Below are 17,614 nucleotides of genomic sequence, written 5' to 3'. Positions count from 1 at the left end.
ATGAGCACTTTATTTTTAATGCATTGTTACAAGATCTAGCTATAGATCTAATAACAGTGGTAACTTTGAAGTAGTGGTGAAAATCAACGATGACTCAATGTTTTCAATAACTGGGATGTAATATGAAAATATAATTTAATCTATTGGTGACAGTCACAGGTATTGTTAATGCTACTGTGTTTGCTTGCATTCATAATATAATAGAAAGTAATGCAAGATTTCAGTTAGGGGTTATTGAGGTAAAGATGATTCTTTTGTATGCCATTCAAGCACAAGCCTGCCTGCCCTCCGGAATTCTGCTCACCCCTTGGTGAGAAACCCCTGAGTCAGCGCAGCTCTCTACCTTTGGACTCTAGAGAAGTGCACTTCTACTGCTTTTCCAGCAGGGGGAGCCTTCAGCCAGGCCAGTGTGAAAGGGCTAGGCACTCCCTGAACACACAAGCTGTCTATACATAGAACAGACGTGCACCTGCCCAGGGTGTGTCTGGTGGGCCCTGTCATATCTCTGGGTGGGGTATGATGTGACGGAATCAGAGGAGGTTAGAGGAGGACAGTAGAGCCTTCCCAGAGGCCAGCCAGACCACACACAATGAGCACTGAATGTGAAGAATAGAAGAGCCCAGGAGGGAGGGACTGGGAAACAAAGACTTTCTGGAGGAGATGGTGATGAGGGAAGAGGGAGGTGTGACTGAGGGATGCCAACTGCTGGACCCTCTGCTATGCCTGGCAGGTTCATGCAGGAGCTGACGGAGATGCTGGGCTTCCGCCCCTACCGCTTCTATTTCTACATGTGGAAGTTCGTGTCTCCGCTATGCATGGCTGTGCTCACCACAGCCAGCATCATCCAGCTGGGGGTCACGCCCCCGGGCTACAGCGCCTGGATCAAGGAGGAGGTGAGGGGTGGGGACCCAAACCCCAGGGACATTTGCATCTTCTCAGGCCTTTAATGCAACCACTGATAGGGATACACCTTTCTAGGGCAGCTGCTATGTGCCAGGCCCTGCCGGGTGCCTCACACCTAAAGCTCAATCTTACAACAACCCAAAGACAGAAGTGGCATCATCCCTGTAGCACAAATGGGGACACCGAGGCTCAGAAAGATTAGTGCACTTATCCAGTCTTTCTAACCCATATTCTCTCTCCATGCCTGTGGAGTGGAATTAGTCCATTTTATAATAGGAGAAACCACCCTAGACCCTTTCACCAAGGTGACCAGGTACACCCCCATCCTTGGCTGTGCCTGGCCGGGATGGTGGGAGGGGAGAGGAGTGGAAGGCCATGGGTGAGGGCAGGAGAGCAGTCTTGGAGGGCCTGGGAGGGGAGGGCTGTCACAGTGCCGGCAGCAGCCCTTAAGGCAGCCCACCCGCAGGCTGCCGAGCGCTACCTGTATTTCCCCAACTGGGCCATGGCGCTCCTGATCACCCTCATCATCGTGGCGACGCTGCCAATCCCTGTGGTGTTTGTCCTGCGGCACTTCCACCTGCTCTCTGATGGCTCCAACACCCTCTCCGTGTCCTACAAGAAGGGCCGCATGATGAAGGACATCTCCAACCTGGAGGAGAACGATGAGACCCGCTTCATCCTCAGCAAGGTGCCCAGTGAGGCACCTTCCCCCATGCCCACTCACCGTTCCTATCTGGGGCCCGGCAGCACATCGCCCCTGGAGACCAGCGGTAACCCCAATGGACGCTATGGGAGCGGCTACCTCCTGGCCAGCACCCCTGAGTCGGAGCTGTGACCACTGCCCCAGCCCTGCCCGCCTCTCCCCCCAACGCTCAACCTGCCCATTTGTCCAGGCCTGGCCTCTTCCTTGAGGTGGCCACCAGGCCCAGGCCAGGCCCTTTGCCCAAGAAGAGAGGGTCTGCCCTGCCTCACTCCCCTCTTCAGTCCCAGTAGACTCTGCTCCCTAGCCCTGAGCAGGAGGCTGGAAGCAGCTCTGTTTCCCAATTTAGGACCCCACTCATCTAGCCCTCCAAGAGCCTCCGCCAATTGCAGCCATGTAATTGGAACAACCCATCAGTCCTGCTTCCCAGTCCATGGGAGATTCCAAGTGGCCACTGCAGTAGTTGCTCACCTCCCTCTCTCCCTGTAACTTGCCACCTGCAGTTCTTACGGCTCTGGGGTTCCCTGAACTGCCAGATGGTGGTGGTGAGAAGCCTTGGGGCCGGGGAAGGAGAGCGGACTTTGGCTCACTCTGCCATGAGAACAGGACACCATCCTGCCCAGCCCAGACGGGGTTGCTCCTGGTCCAAGAGGCTACCTGCTTGAAGGCGGAGGGTGGGAGCAGGTGTGCCAGGGCTCAGGGCTCAGACTTGGGAGGGCCTAGGCAGAAGCCCCAAGTTCTGTTTTCTGAAGTATGTGCTGCCCTCAGCTTCAGCATGAGCCTTGGTAGCAGAAGGTGAGGAACCTCCTCTGCCCTGGTCCCTGGGTGGAATCTTCCCATGTCCTTAGCCCTGCCTGGGGTGGGTGGTGTGTGCTCCTGCATCTTGTCTGGGAGTGCAGTGACCGGGACCAGAACCTTCCTCACCTCAATTAGGGCTTAGCCATCTCCCTGTCCCCAGCACCCCTCCCCAGCCCACAGTGGTGGCCTCTGCCTCTTTCCTGGAGAGAGAAGGATAGTGCAAGGAGAGGTTTCCAGAGCACAAATTGTTGGTTCCTAGCACAAATTAGATGGTTTGGAGCACAGTTGTGAAGCACACTCCCCTCCCTCCTCACCTGGGGTCCAATGTTCTGTCTAGTGGCAGCTTTTCCCCTGGAACAGGGGTCCCCAGAGTTCAGGGGCTTATCCCCAGGAACCCTCATTCCTGGGGAAAGACAGAGAATTTCACTGCCCCTTTGAGCCGCCACTCACTCTCCTTATTACACAAGCACAGCCACCCAGTGTGCACATCATGTGCAGACACCGTGGAAACCTTTCTCAAGCCTTCCTGGCCCATAGTAGCCAGTGCCACAGGCAGTGCTGTGGACAGTAGAGGCTGCCAAAGGCAAGGGCTGGTCTTCAGGATGGAGGCCAGCCTGTGCAGAAGGCTGCAGCTGACAACAGCGACCCCACCTGCCATTACCTTCAGGGCCTCCTCTGGAAGAGAACCCATTCTCAGAGTGCAGCCAGGGAGGAACCTGACCCAAGAGTAAATGTCTGCAGAGAGATGGATGGATGGATGGATGGATGGATGGATGGATGGATGGATGGATGGGGTGGGGGAGGGAAGGAAAGGAAGGAGAAAGGAGGGAATACTGGCTCCATCTTTGAGAGCTCTGGTGGGCAGGGCAGAAACGGGCCACAGTGCTCAACCCGGACACCCTCACGAAGGGTCGCAAGTCACTCTTGTGGCTCAGATTGCTCTTAGGACCTGGAGGGACAGACCAGAATCAGGGTCCCCTCCTTCACCCCCGAGTTCCTTACTGTTCCCCCAAGCCTGGGAGCGGTCTATCCCCCAACCCTGCCATCTCCCTTACTCATCCCTCTTCTACACCTTCCCCTTTCTAGCCCCCTCTGCCCTACCTGTCTTTCCTGAGTGAGGGGAGAGAGAGACCCACATCTCCCCAAAGAGATGAGCTTTTGGGGCACAACATCCCCCCATAGGCCCCCTCACCTGACAACACCTCCTACCTGGCCCCTTGCCAAATCCCAAGCAGAATTAGCAACAGGAAAAGCAAAGCCCCAGGAGAGACATTCTACTATATATACTCTTCTATATATTCTGTTTCTATTGTATATTCACTCTGTACATGTGGGTGTAAATGCTGTTAAATGACAAACCCAATATTATACTGTGGCTGGTGGACTATTTTCATCCTCAGTGCTGTACAGATCTATTTTCATTGTATATTTGATATATTTTTAATTTTGTAGCGTGTGGCTGGGCCAGGCCCCAGCGGGAGGGGCTGAGCTGGGGCTGTGTGCTTGCTAGGTGTGGGCGTGCTAGTGCTCGTTGTAGCCTTTTGCTGTGTCTTTGCTGTGTGTTAGACGTAGGGCCTAGAGCTCGGGGTGTGTGTGTGCGTGCTGTGTGTATGGTGTGCACATACGTGAGTGTGGGTGTGTGTAGCGTGCTGATCTGTGACTCCCAGTGTTCACCACCTTCCTGAAGACCACGCTTCCTCCCCCTGCCTCCTCCTCCTCCTCTTGGCTCTATCGGGAGCCTCAGGGCCGGCAGGGTGCCTCGGGAGCCCCCTGCTATGGGGAAAGGCATGTGTTTCTTGCTGGTGACTCATTGCCTTCACACCACTGGGTTTGCCAGAAACAGGGAAGGAGGGCGTTAAGGGGAAAAAAAAAAAAAAATCCTCAAATTTATTTACCAGTCAGCTTCTTGCTGTTCCCAGTAGAATCGCTAGCTCTTCTCCAGAGGAAAAGTACTAGGATTCTTAAGATGGCGAGACCCCAAGAGGGATCTCATAGCACTGCTGCATTTGCCGTTGACGCAGTCCTGACAGTGTTTGAAAAGGGCCGCCTGCCCCCTCCCCACTGTGCTTCTGACGCCTTTGGAGTCAAAGGCAGGTGGGGTCACCTGATGAGCTAAGATCCAGCCCCAGAATCCTGGAGGAGCAGGAGGTAGCAGGAGAGGACCAGGTCCCCAAGTCCCTTCACAGGGTCCCCACCCCCACTGGCTTTGGTGCTGTCCACACAGTGCCCACCAGAAGGCAGAGGGAACTCCAGGGCAGGGATGTGCCTGAAAGAGTCAACAGTCCCCTGATCCCCTACCTGTGCCTGCCCTCCAGCCCCATCACCAGCTTCTTGCTCAGGGAGCCTTCCGCCCTCCTCACTGAGGCAACATGAAGCCCAAGGCCCAGATGGTGGCTGAACAGGTAGGGCAAATCAGTTAATGCCAGTGAGGTCGGCTTCTGCCCTCCAGCAATACATGTGCAGGGGTTGCTGCTTTCCCAGTGCCAGGAGAACCCCCGCTCCGAGTCAGCCTGTGTGGGCATGCGGCTGGGGCCCAGGAGCCATGGTCCCAGGCACTGCACAGGCCTGCAGTATTACCAGGGAGAGGGGCTGCTTTTCTGCCCTTCCTCACCCCCACCCCCCACCCCACTCCCCCAGAGTACTCCCCACTGTGAAAAGAGCTGGAAACTAAACCAGTTAGAATGAACCTGGCTCCCTGAGCATCCCTGGATCCTTCAGATAGGCCCTGAAATGTGAGGTCTGCTGCTTCACTGGGGCCCGATGACTTTGGCTGGGGGAGGGGGCCTAGGGCCCCTTCTAATTGAAAGCTCTGCTTTGTACAGACCCAAGCATACACACCAGGCCGTCAGTTTGGGTTCTGGCATAAGTTCAGAACAATTCAAGTCCATGTGTCCCGTGGCTGGTCAGAGCCCTGGGTCAAAACCACTCAGCCCAGGGGAGGGGATGAGGCATTGTCACCGTAGACCCCTCTTCCTCTCTCCCCCACCATGGTGTGCAATAAAGTGTCTGTTCTTACCAAACCCTTCTTGCCTTTCTCACCTGCTCTTGCAAGGAGGGAGAGGGAAGGGTGGCCAAGGATCCTGCGGGAAGCTTTGGGGTGAAAAGCTTGAACTGGGATGGGTGGACAGGACTGCTGAGGGGGGGTTGTGGGTTCTGGCTGGCTGAGGAGCAGCGCGGGGAGTGTGCACAGGTTCATATCTGTATTTTCCTAGGAATTGTCCTAGGTATTAACAATGCACGCACTTGTAGAGGGCCCTGTTGAGGTCCAGCGATTCCACATGTCTAATTTCCTGTCATCTTTGCAACCGTTTCCTAAGGGAGATTCTTTGCTGTCTACATTTTTCCAGGTGAAACTGCATCTGAAAAGAGGATGGTATTTGGTGGTCTCTTAGAGGACCATGTAGGGGAAACTCCTGTCCCACCTGACTACCAGGAAAAGCTATACTTGTCAGTCTGGCAAGGGCAGGGTGTGTGGAGGCCCACCTCAGGGAAGGACAGGGGTGGGAAGGTGCCAGTGTTCAGAGGTCTGAGAGCGAGGACCAGGACTCTCTTGGGTGCTGGGGGGGTAGGCTCCCCTGGAACAGGCATATTCTAAAGTTCTGCCCCTCTCTTCAAGATAGCTATCCCTTTTGCAAACTTCAGTAGAAGGTAAAGATGAACTAGGGGATCTGACATCACCTCTGTTCTAACATTCCAGCCCCAAGTATTCATGTATTAAACACCCACTGAATACTCAGCACTGTGAAGAATGGAATGTGCTGGTGGCTGGGGAAGCTCTTCTTCCTGCCTCACCCTCTAGGAGCACCGACATTGAAAGAAACAAGAAGTCTGGCTCCTGGAGGAGGCCTCACCCCCACCCCACCCAGCTCCAGGCTGGAATGATGCTGCTTGCACTCAGACGCACACAGCGAAGGACCCTGAAGGAACCTGCCATTTTCTTCTCTTGCCATAGAAAGTGTTGTTCCAGGAATAGCCACCAGATGGCAGGAAAACTTTTCTCGCCAGATCACAGCCTGCTTGCCTTCCTCTCCTCTCTGTCATTTATTCCTTTGTGGGTCAGTTCATTTGTTGAAAAAACATTTATTACGTACCCACCCTGGACAGGCTCCATGCCAGCTATAGATTAATAAAGATAAAATCAGCCCCTGCTGTCCTGAGTTTGGCAGAGGGAGGGGCCCGGCCCTATGACTCCACATCTCCCCATGTATCTTTCAAACCGGGAAACGGCCTGGTGCTGGAAAAGTCACTCCTTGTAAAGTATTCAGTCTTTTGGTTGAAGGTAATGTTTTTGGTTGAGATGCAAGCCCTCCTGCCAGGAGGGGCACACAGATCCGCCAAGATGCAGCATAACAAGGGCTTTGGTTTGAAGGAGCTCTAGAGTCATACTTCTCAAGTTCAAGTTCAAATGCCACCCAGCTTCCTGCTTCCTGGGAGGCCTTGAGCAAGTCATTTAATCGCTCTGAGCTTCAATGTCCTAGTCTGTAAAACAGACATAATAAATAGATTCGATGAGATAACACATGTTGGTCCAGTTATCTATTGCTGTGTTCCAAGTTACTCCAAATCTGAGTGGCTTAAAACAACCATCCTATCTCGCAGTTTTGTGAGTAACGAATTCAGGCAGGACTTGTCTGAGCAACTCTTCTGGTGGCAACCAAGGTCACTCAGTGATATTCAACTAGCAGCGAACTAGTCTGGAGGGTCCAAGGCAGCTGCCCTCACATTCACTCAAATGCCTGGCACTCCAGTGAGAATGGCTGGAAGACTGAGTTCAGCTGAGCCTGCCGGCCAGAGTGAGCACCTACAGCTGCATCTCCAGCATGGCTACTCGGCCAGACTTCTGACTGAAGGGCTCAAGGTCCCCAGAGAGACCATTTCAAGAGACAGGAGGTGGAAGCTGCCAGGTTTTTAAGGCCTGGGGCTGGAAAATGGCACAGTACCTCTACCATCTTCTGTGGGTCACAGCATCTGCCCAAATAAAGGGGAGGGCACACAGAAGCCTCCCTTGTTGATGGGGAATGGGGAGAGTCTGGCTGCCCATGTAATGGGCTGATTCTAGAGTGTTAGGGATCTTTGTCATCAGTCACCAGCTCCTGCGTGGAAGCTTTCTCCTGAGGGGATATCAGCTTAGAGACACAGAACTGGGACACACAGCAGGTCATTTCTGGTGGGGAGATGAGTGGTTAAGTTTGGGCCCTGGGTGGAGGGAGCAGTCGGAGGAGGATGAGAAGGGCATGCAGGAGGACAGGCGAGGCCACTGCTTCTGCCTCAGGTTTGCCCCAGGGCGGGTGGCATGAGTGGTTTGAATCATGGGTCTGTCGCCAACCATACCACCCTGGGGAAGCCACTTAAACCCTGGAATCTCCATTTTCTGATCTGTAAAAGGAGGACGACAATAAAATCTCTTCCTTAGAGACGGTATGAGGGAAAAATGAACTTCATTTTCCCTCCATGAAAGGTGTCCACATTTTCAAGGTGTCCATGAGCTTCTGGTCCACTTAATACTGGAATACAGTATTGACTTCTTTCCATATGGGGATACAATAGGTGCTCATTAAGTATTTCCTTCCTTCCTTCTTGTGATCCTGGGCAAGGCCATGGGGCCTACTTCATTCTGGGGGCCCCATCACCCATGCAATGAGCCATCTCCTAAAGCTCTTCACAAAGGACAGTTTCAGCCTAAAATCCAGAGAAGCCAAGGAAGGAAGGCAGAAAAGGAACTCTCTCCAGGAAAGGGAGTACTAGAGTGTGGGGGTCTCACTGATCCTGTACATTATCGTGTTCACCCCACCAGTCACCACCAGACAGCTCCAGTCACAGGGACTTGGGCCAAGGCTAAAGTATTCCACAGACCACAAGGCTATTGTGGGGTTTTGTTTTTGTTTTCTTTGTTGTTGGTTGGCCCCAAATTCTTTTTAATACTTCTCCCATCAAAAGTGGAGTCTATGCTCCTCCTCTTGAATCTGGGTGAGCAAACGCTTCCTGTGACCAACAGGGTATAGTAGAAGTGATGCTATGTGACTTCCAAGGCTAGATTAGGAAAGGCTGTGCCACTTCCACCTGGTGTTCTAGGGATACTGGTTCTTGAGGCAGCCAGCTGCCATGTAAAACAGCCAACCACCCTGAGACTGCCATGCTAGGGAGGCGATATGTTTGCAGATGCTTAGGTTGACAGCTTCAGCTGAGCTTCCAGCCAACAGCCAGTGTCAACTGCCAGCCACATGAACACATCATACTGAACGTTTAGCCCAGCTGAGCTTCAGATGTTTGCAGCCCGCTGACATCTGATGGTAGCTACATAAGAGACCCTAAGCAAGAACTGTTCAACTGAGCCCTTCCTAATTTCCTGACCCATAAAATAATGAACAAAATAAAATGGCTGTTGGGTTTCTATCACTACATACTGGGGGTAATTTGTTTCATAACAATAGTAACCAGAATATGAACCTTAGTGATTATCTGGCCAAACCTCCTTGTACAACAATGGGGGAAACTGAGGCCCAAAGAGAAAAAGACCAGACTTCCCACAACCAAGCAAGGGAAAGATTGGGGCCAATGCCTGGGTTTCTTGACTCCCAGTCTAGTGCACTCTCTGCCACACACCAAGAAACTGACAGGGAGGACTCCTCCCCTGCCACTCCCCACCTCATTAATTCCATGCACCAAGCAAGCATGAATCAGGTATTCTGAGTGCCTGGGATTATGCTGAGCACTGGGAATATACAAAGGACCAGGCAAGAGTCCCTGGCTCGCAGAGGCAGTCACAATCTGACTTGGGCGTCTCCCCTCCTGGCACACTCATTGGTGCCAGGCATGCTGCTGCATTCTTTACTTACATCATCTTAGGTGGGAAGAAACCTGCGAGATGGGAGAAGACTATGCCTGTCATTCAACCACAAACCCTTACAAAGATTGATCCATGCCAGGCACAGTCCTGCCCGCAGAGCATAAAGACTCAATGGGGACCTGCTCTCTGTCCCTGGGTCCGAGCTGCCTGGGTTCTGGGTCCCTCCATTCTGCTCAGGGCTGACCCAAGCAGGGAAGAATCCCTGGACTTCAGGAGCACCCAAGAGGAACCTGAGTTTGGCCTGTCTCTCCAGACAGCTGCTTCCCCTTTCCCCAGGACATTGCTGGAGGGGACTGGGCCCATCAGGACTAATTAACTACTCTAATGGAATGAACCAGTTTTTCCTGGAACTTAGCCTAGGTGGGAGCAATCTGTACTTTTCTAGATGGAGAAATGCTAAGTGTCAAGAGGTCTTGCCAGCCGGACCCTGGGCTAGCGTGCATGTGGCAGGCGCGGCGCGGGGGTGTGCTGTCTGGATGCAGGCTGAGTTCCCAGCCCAGGAGCCTTAAACAAGAAGGCCTCTAGGGTCCACTCAGCTGGTGGCCCCCACATCGTTCTCTGTCCTTGGCCCAACCCCAGCCCTAGCTCCGTCTCTCAGAGTTTGCTGCTGCTGCTTAGGCCTGACATCCCTAAGTGGGGGGAAGGTGTCCATGAGCTAACATTCAGGTCCCCTCCAACCCTATGACTCCAGGTCCATAGTGTATGACGCCCTGAGCCCTGCCCAGGCCTGAGCTTCTGGTCTCTTCTGTTTAAGAGCTGGGCCCTCAAAGGCCGCCTTTGAGCCCCAGATACAGCTTCACTGGGATTATCACAGCAACCCAACCCTGCTTTCAGTCCTGAGGCAAAGCCATTCTACTGATCTTCACAAGACCTGAATCACTGGGGCTAGGTTCTCCCCAGAGCCCCTCCCCCACCAAGCCCCTCCCCCCCAAGAAGGCTCTCACATTTGATTTGGAGCCTGCAAGTCTCTGCAGGCTGCTTGGAGTTGGGGGAGGCAGGATGAAGTGAGCTGAGACACAGACAGGAGGCTGCCAGCCTGCTCTTGCCTTCCCTTCTCTTGTTCCCCCATGAGCGGGGAGGCCCTATCACCCTCTGATGAGTCTGATAAAGCAATTCAATTTTCCAGGCTGGGAGAGAGTGAGGCATGCTGGGAAAGGATGCTGGCTCCTTGGCCTGGACCTGAAAGAGGAAGGTCAGTCCCTGGCAGGAGCTAGAATATCAAAAAGGGAAAGTGTGAGCACCAATGGATAGGACCTCGCCTTGGCCTGGAGCCCCTCACCACAAACGGGTTTCAAAGAAGGAAGATGGAGAGGAGATTGGATGGCTCCAGTCATCCTAAAGAGCCTGAGCCCATACAAAGCTCCCAGTAGGGAAAGGGGAAGGGTAAATGGCTTTGATTTCAGGCTCTCAGCTTCCTACGGACAGGATCAGTGTCGGCATTAAGAGGGTGAGGACTTTATTATGTGGGGGGGTGGGGGGGAGGCCCTGGAAAGGGTGCAGGTGCTTGACAGCCTCCATTGGTGCCCCTTTAGAACCTCCCATGGCCCTCTCTTCCTATTCTTTCACCACACCCTCAGCCCTGATGAGGGAAACCCGCTGTGGCTGACACCTTCTGTGAACTGGCTTTCAGACAGGTGCTCTTCCCTGACAGCCTGAAGAAACCAAGGCACTCAGGAGAGGACAGAAGAGAAAAGGTGAAAATGAGGGAAAGAAGCTTGGGTAACTAGGAATTTCCAATAGTGGCTGCTTTGTGGTCTTGCTTAAGCCCATCAGGTATCAAGGTCTTGGAGGAATGAAGAAGGGAGGGAGTAGGCAGAGTCTCAATGGCAGAGTTAGGCTAGAAGATGTACCTGAGGTCCTGGAATCAACAGGAAGCCCAGAATCAGATGCCACCCCATCTGCCCACATCACAGCCCCCAGAGCTCAGGGCGAGGTCTGGAGCCAGGACATTCTAGCACCACCAGGGGGCAGCACCCTCACATCCATGGTAGGTTGTATCACAGTAGGCTGGGCAGGGGGCTCTCCTATCCTTCCCCGGCTCTGCGTTTTGAGGGAACACCAAGACCTCACACAAATAAATGATGGGGACAAGTCCCATAGTGCTAACTGCAGCATATCGACTCCCTCAGAGAGGTACAGGTAACAGGTGAGCCCAGAGTTCTAGAATAAACCTTCAACAAGGGTGAGGCATTCTCTGGAAGCCTCGGGACTGAGGCTGAGCTCCCCTCTCCCGAGCTGGTCAGTGTACAGAGCTGGGAGCCCTGGTCCCATGCACCTTTACCCAGCTGCCTCTCTCAGGCTGGGCCCTCTGTTTTTGTCAGCTCTTCCTAGGTTCCCATGCCCGCGTCCCAACTTTCTGATCTTCCTCCCTTCCCTCCCGGCCTCCTTTTTCCCTGGCAGCTTTCTCCCTCTACCCATCTCCCCAGGTGCTCATCACCATCCACAAGCACCGCAGAGTGGAAGCACCAGTTGGGCAGATTTACTAGGACGAGTGGCTGTTTTATTCACTGATGTATTTCCAGTGCCCGGAACTGCTTCTGGCATATCGTAGATATTCAGTAAGTATTCATTGAGTTAATAAGTCAATCAGGGGTGGGATACTATGGGTTTTGTCCCCTTGCCCACTACACTCCCTTTCTTAGAATTACTGAGCTCAGTCATCCTGATGAACGGAAAGCAGGGGAGAGACCCCAATGGACTTTGCCAGGACGTGGACCAGATAGGACTTGAAAGTTATTCATTACATTTTCTGTGGTTCTTTCTTCCTCACTCCAGCTTCTGGCCTGTCCCCGGTCTTCTCTTCCCAGTTACACTTGGGATATTTATTTTCCCTGCAGCAAACTCAAAGCCAGCTAAACTCTGAAATACAAACATCAGTTTCGAGGAGCAGGGACTGGGCACAAAGGGGGTGCCAGTAAATGTGTGTTTCTGATTAACTCACCTCTCCTGCTTATCAGTACAGATCATCAAAGATCATTGTCATTTTGGTTTTCTGGCCTCATTAATAATGAGACTTTTGCTTGTAAAAATCCTTTGCATTGGCACTGGGCTTTTAACCTTTCTGGAGACACACATAGGTCCTCGTCTTGTTTTTCCCAGTTGAGCTAGGTACTGCCTGATCTGGAAATGGGAAGGTGCACAGGTGTCACCTTTCATTTCTGCCTCAAGATCTCCTTACGTCAGACAGGCATGGAGGCTGCCTGAAGCTGTAAAAAAGAAAAAAAAAACCCAATGGGGATTAATATGAAGATGTAAAATAGGTTCTGGACTTAACAAAAACAAATGAATCTGGAAATTGCTCTTGGGATAGGGCCAGTAAAGTCCTGTTGGTGCCTATGTTTTGGGTATGGCAGCTTCTCAATCACTTAGCAAACAGGTTCTCAGAGGCAGGCACTGTGGGAGCCATCAAGATGAAAAAGCACAATGCCGCCTGCAGGAGCTCAGGGTTAGGGAGGGGAGAGGAGACATATACACAGGCAAAGTCAAATCGTAATGGGTAGAAGAGTAGAAGCAGGAGGGAGTCATGAGGCAGGACACAGGCACTTCCTATGTGGACCCCAGAGCAATGACGAGCAAAGGCTTTAACTAATGACTTTTCAGGGCCACCCACCCATCCCACATCCACAACACGTTTCGCGGTGAACACAGCCAGAGCTACGGTTTCCTTCCAATCCGGCACAAGAAGCGCTTCTCTGCCCAAGGCCACCCCGTCCCCCATTCCATCGCGGGGGCTTTGGTGGCTGGGACAGAGGCGGAGAGCATGGGTGTCCTGGGCTCCGTTGGGCCTCTGAGGCGCAGGATGCGGGGCGGGGTGCTCAGAAGGCCCCAACACGGTGCCTGGGAAAGGAGAGGGCAGCCTGATCCTCGCGACAGCGTCTCTACCCTCTTTCTTCCTTGGCCTTCCGTCAGCCGCAGTGAAACGGCAACAGTGCGACCAGCTTGGCGGGGAGGGGGCGACCGACGAAGCAAGAAGAGCCGGGCGGAGGTTAGAGGTCAGGGGTCGAGAGCGCTTCGGTGTCGGCAGGCTGCAGTGGGAGGAGCTGCGGGCCCGGGGGAGGTGCGGAGCAGGGCCGAGGGGGGCTGGAGGGGCTGCCGGCGGAGGCGCGCAGGGGCGGCGCGCTGGGCTGGGCACTGGCGGCGAGGAGGTGACGCGCTTGGTTGGGGCTCGGCTCCGGGAAGGAAGACTGCGCTCGGTCGCCGGGGCCTGCAGTGAGCCGGATGGGCCCCGCGCCGCGCCCCGCCCACCCCGCCCCGCGAAGGGCGCGTCTGGGCTAGGCGGGGCCCCGGAGGAAAAGGCGCCAGTGGAGCGTGGCGGCCGCTGCCAGCGCCGGAGGGAGACCAGGAGCCCCTAGGGCCCCAGCCCACCGGCGCCGAGGCGCCCCCTCCCCTATGCCACCTGGCGCCCGCCCCCTGCCGCGCGCGAGCCAAGGCCGGCGCCCCGCCCGGAGATGGGCAGACGCGTAGATGGCGTGGCTCCCAGCGCCGCCAGATCGCAGGAACCAGGCGCCGGGGCGTTGCGCTGAGGCTCCCTCTCCGCGCGGCCCGGGAAGCCTGCAGGTGTCCTTGGCCGCTCGGCCGCCGCCCCGGGTACTCCTTCGCCGGTGCCCAGAGCCCAGCTCCCCAGAGCGGCCCCGCCCCCCAGGCTCGGCGCCGCGCAGGACGCCCCGTCTGAGGCCCCCCCGCCCCAGCGCGGCCCCCGCAGCGCTACGCCCGGTCCAGCGCAGCTCCCAGCCGCGGACGCAGTACCCGAGGCTCGCTCCTGCGAGCGCGCTTGTTTTCCAGCTGCCGCCTCGCCCTGCGCAGCCCCCGCCCGCCCGGCCGCTGCGCTCTGCTCTGCCCCGCCTGCCTTCCTCGCCCGGCGCTGGATTTATGAATGGGGGGAAGAGGCCACATGCCGCCGCCGCCGCCTTGTGTTGACCGCAAGCAGCCCGGGCCCACGGAGCTCCGGCTGCCGTGAGAGTGTCGGCCCGGCCCCGGCAGCCGCTCGGAGGACTTGTTGCTGCTGCGCTGCCGCCGCTGCGGGGAAGCCGGCTGCTCCGGCGCTTGCTGCGGTCTGGGAGCCGGAGGGTGGCCCGTGTGAGTGTGAGCGCGAGCGCCCCGGACCTTCGCCGTGTGCGTGGACTGTGCGCTTCCTCGTCTTTGGTCGGGGTGAAGGCGGGGGCGTGTCCCCGGCCCAGAGCGTTTGTGTGTCCCGTCCTGGCGGGGGACCGCGTGTGTGCTTGCTTCTACTTCTCCGGGTCCTCCCTCTCTCCGCCTCCCTCTCTCCGGAGCTTCCTGCCCTAATCCCAACCACCTGTGTACCGGAGAAATCCAACTCCTCCCGCTCCGCGTCCTGGGGGGATAGGCAGGGGCAGGGCCAAGCCGCAGAGGGGGCCGCCACCGCCTCCTGCCTCCTCTTCCTCTCCTCCCCCTCCCCCGTCTGACGCTGCCTCCTCGGGAAGGGTGTTTGGAGGGCAGCGGCCGCCCCAAGCCGGAGCCCCGCAGCGCTTCTTATGATCAGCTCGGTGTGTGTCTCCTCCTACCGCGGGCGCAAGTCGGGGAACAAGCCTCCGTCCAAAACATGTCTGAAGGAGGAGATGGCCAAGGGCGAGGCGTCGGAGAAGATCATCATCAACGTGGGCGGCACGCGACATGAGACCTACCGCAGCACCCTGCGCACCCTACCGGGAACCCGCCTCGCCTGGCTGGCCGACCCCGACGGCGGGGGCCGGCCCGAGACCGATGGCGGCGGTGTGGGCAGCAGCGGCAGCAGCGGCGGCGGGGGCTGCGAGTTCTTCTTCGACAGGCACCCGGGCGTCTTCGCCTACGTGCTCAACTACTACCGCACCGGCAAGCTGCACTGCCCCGCCGACGTGTGCGGGCCACTCTTCGAGGAGGAGCTCACCTTCTGGGGCATCGACGAGACCGACGTGGAACCCTGCTGCTGGATGACCTACCGGCAGCACCGCGACGCCGAGGAGGCGCTCGACATCTTCGAGAGCCCGGACGGAGGCGGCAGCGGCCCGGGGCCCAGCGACGAGGCCGGCGACGATGAGCGGGAGCTGGCCCTGCAGCGACTGGGCCCCCACGAGGGAGGCGCGAGCCATGGCGCCGGGTCTGGGGGCTGCCGTGGCTGGCAGCCCCGCATGTGGGCGCTCTTCGAGGATCCCTACTCCTCCCGGGCCGCTAGGGTGAGTGACAGGAGCCCGTGTCTCCCCATCTTGGGTCTGCAAGGGGTCCGTGGTGGGTGGTGGGTAGGGGCCGGGAGGAGCAGGGACAGAGCCTGACTTACCTTACCACCGCAGATTGTTCCCGCCTTCCTCTCAACCCCCCTCCGTGGCCCGCAGGGGAATTACACACTCCCACCCTCTCCCCTGCACGTTCCATCAGGAGATTGCACACACTTGACTTACTACTTGGACCCAGTCCCAGCTGCCTGCTTTGCCGCATCCCCTCCAGTGAGTGGGGTGCCCAGCTCAGCTCTTCCACCGCCTTCTTTGGTCTGCACAGGCTGCCCTATCTTCAGCTGCCCTCCACTCCACACAGGACTACGGTCCTGGAAGAGCTGGAATTTGGCCTTCTGCTGGGGGCAGGCAGGGTTGAAAGGAAGGAAACTAGGGTGGGTTTTGTTGGATGCTTCCATGCCTTGCCACCTCATTTACATCCTCCCAGCAGCTCAGTGTGCTCACAACTATGCACTTCAGAGAGGAGGATATAGGCTTCAGCATCTTAAGCTCAGAAGAGGCAAAGCTGAGACCACAATCCGGCCTCCTTTCCAGATTTAGGAAAGGCATTCTTTCTCCCAGGGAGGATACCATGCCCCTGAGGCTTCCTGCACACCTGGGATGTCCTGGCCTCAGCTGGGGTGAGAGGAGAATTAAACACGAAGGGCCTAGTGTTCTAGGCCCTGCAGGCTCCCACGGCCAGTGGCCAGCCACAGGCTTCCTGGTGATGATACCAGATTTTTGTTGCCGCTTCTTTTCTTTCTGCTGCAGCACAAACTGTCTTTCCAGAAAGCCCTGGTTCAGGTTACTGCTTGAAATGGGTATATGAGGGAAGGGGGAAGCACAGGTTGATTTAGGCAAGACCTACCACCTCCTCCCCAAGTAAATCTAGTTTCCCTAACCTCTTTAGGTGAAAGGGGAGAGTGGGGGAGATGCTTGCCCCATTATGCTTGGACAGCTAAAAAAAAAAAAAAAAAAAAAAAATCCCTGAAGGATGGCTTTAGATTCTTTAAAGAAAGAGAAGTCTGGGGGCTGGTGTCGTATCTCATGGTCAGCAGCCTAAAGCCTGGCTGCGGTCTGTCTGGGAGACAGGAAAGAGCAATGTAACTTGTTGGGTCTGGGGACTGCTGCTTGCTGTGGAACCTGGTTGGGTCCTCCAGCATCCCAAATTGTCATGTTAATGAGTCTCAGAGCACCCTCCCTTTCCCAGTACCCCTGTGCTGGACTCCTTCCTAGTTATAGAATAAGGCAGCGTAGGGAATTGGGGAACAGGCCTGCAGGGAAAAGCCAGGCTGGCATAAATGCCAGGCCAGGGCAGATGCATCTTCTGCCTGGAAGAGAAGGGAGGAGCAGAGGTCTCAGGGGCCATGGCATACCAGGCTGGGGCTGCAGGCAGCCACGAGAAGGCAGGGATCTTTCTCAGGACTGAGTACAAAGCTAGAGGCAACTGCCTGGGTTTCTTTCCTTGCAGCCCTGAGACCGGCTAAGAAGGTGAGGGCATAGTGATGCCCCTGGCCTGGGTCTGCTGTGAGTTCTACGGGCTTCTCATGTAGGTCACTAACCTTGCTAGTGTTAGCACTTGGCTGTCTGCATTAGCGGAGAGAGGTCAGGCACAGATCATTCAGACTCTTTCAAAGTTGGGGGTCGGGGAGGAGAGATAGAGATGGGGAAAGGGGACAAACCAGGGAAGCAGGGATGAGATGAGGTGGTTAGGGGAGCTAGGACCTATTTCTGAGCATTCTGGGACTTCTGGGGGCTTTTCACCTGCTCTTCTTCTCCTCTGGAATTCCAAGTGGCACCCCACATATCATTGAGTTTATTTTCTTCCTAACTCACTGCCGAATGGTCAAGCCAGGGGGCCTCTTTGAGTAAGCTCAGAGCCTGGCCTGCCCCTGGAAGTCTTCCAGGAACCCAAGGTGCTTTGCCCTTTGACATGGAATCACATCGGCCCAGGCATTCCAGTTGAGGTATTGAAGTTTATGATGGGGCAAGGTTAATTCTTCCATTTAAACATTGAGAAAACCAGGATTCAGAGACATTAAGTTTCTTGCCAAAGACATTTAACTAATAGCAGAGCCAGGAAACCACCCCTAGTTTCCAGACTTCTGGTTGTTCATCCTGATGTGAATATCTGGATGGAGCTCTGGCCAACACATGCACTAA

The 17,614-nt window shown here is 55.6% G+C and overlaps 3 protein-coding genes and 1 pseudogene across 9 annotated transcripts in view; 3 read left to right on the top strand and 1 right to left on the bottom strand.

The window, feature by feature from the left end:
• SLC6A17 (solute carrier family 6 member 17) overlaps positions 1-6,903 on the top strand; it is a 53,036-nt gene extending 46,133 nt beyond the window's left edge. The window contains exons 11-12 of one of the 2 annotated variants that reach the window (XM_054446733.2): positions 731-893; positions 6,099-6,903. In XM_054446733.2, the coding sequence (XP_054302708.1) occupies positions 731-893; positions 6,099-6,119 (184 nt within the window). In that variant the 3' untranslated portion in view covers positions 6,120-6,903. Of the gene's footprint in view, positions 1-730; positions 894-1,369; positions 5,422-6,098 lie in introns of those variants that run through there. The other variant, XM_054446725.2, reaches the window with a different exon arrangement.
• Positions 3,133-5,421, top strand: LOC129011611 (uncharacterized; annotated as a pseudogene).
• A 4,823-nt stretch (positions 6,904-11,726) lies between the features above and the next one.
• LOC129041934 (serine/arginine repetitive matrix protein 1-like) lies at positions 11,727-14,141 on the bottom strand. Its single transcript, XM_054497401.1, has 3 exons — positions 13,995-14,141; positions 12,859-13,596; positions 11,727-12,454 (listed from the first exon to the last, which is right to left on the bottom strand). The coding sequence occupies exons 1-3, from the start codon at positions 14,139-14,141 to the stop codon at positions 12,428-12,430; spliced, it is 912 nt and encodes a 303-aa protein (XP_054353376.1). The 3' UTR covers positions 11,727-12,427.
• A 597-nt stretch (positions 14,142-14,738) lies between these two features.
• KCNC4 (potassium voltage-gated channel subfamily C member 4) overlaps positions 14,739-17,614 on the top strand; it is a 36,747-nt gene continuing 33,871 nt past the window's right edge. For all 6 annotated transcript variants that reach the window (XM_054442352.1, XM_054442370.2, XM_054442344.1 and 3 more), the window contains exon 1: positions 14,739-15,418. In XM_054442352.1, coding sequence (XP_054298327.1) covers positions 14,741-15,418 — 678 coding nt within the window. In that variant the 5' untranslated portion in view covers positions 14,739-14,740. The remainder of the gene's footprint in view (positions 15,419-17,614) is intronic.

This window comes from Pongo pygmaeus, chromosome 1, assembly GCF_028885625.2.
Source record: "Pongo pygmaeus isolate AG05252 chromosome 1, NHGRI_mPonPyg2-v2.0_pri, whole genome shotgun sequence".
NCBI classification, from domain to species: Eukaryota; Metazoa; Chordata; class Mammalia; order Primates; family Hominidae; genus Pongo; species Pongo pygmaeus.
Note: the sequence above shows the minus strand (reverse complement) of the source record. Positions and strands in the feature narration are given on the sequence as shown.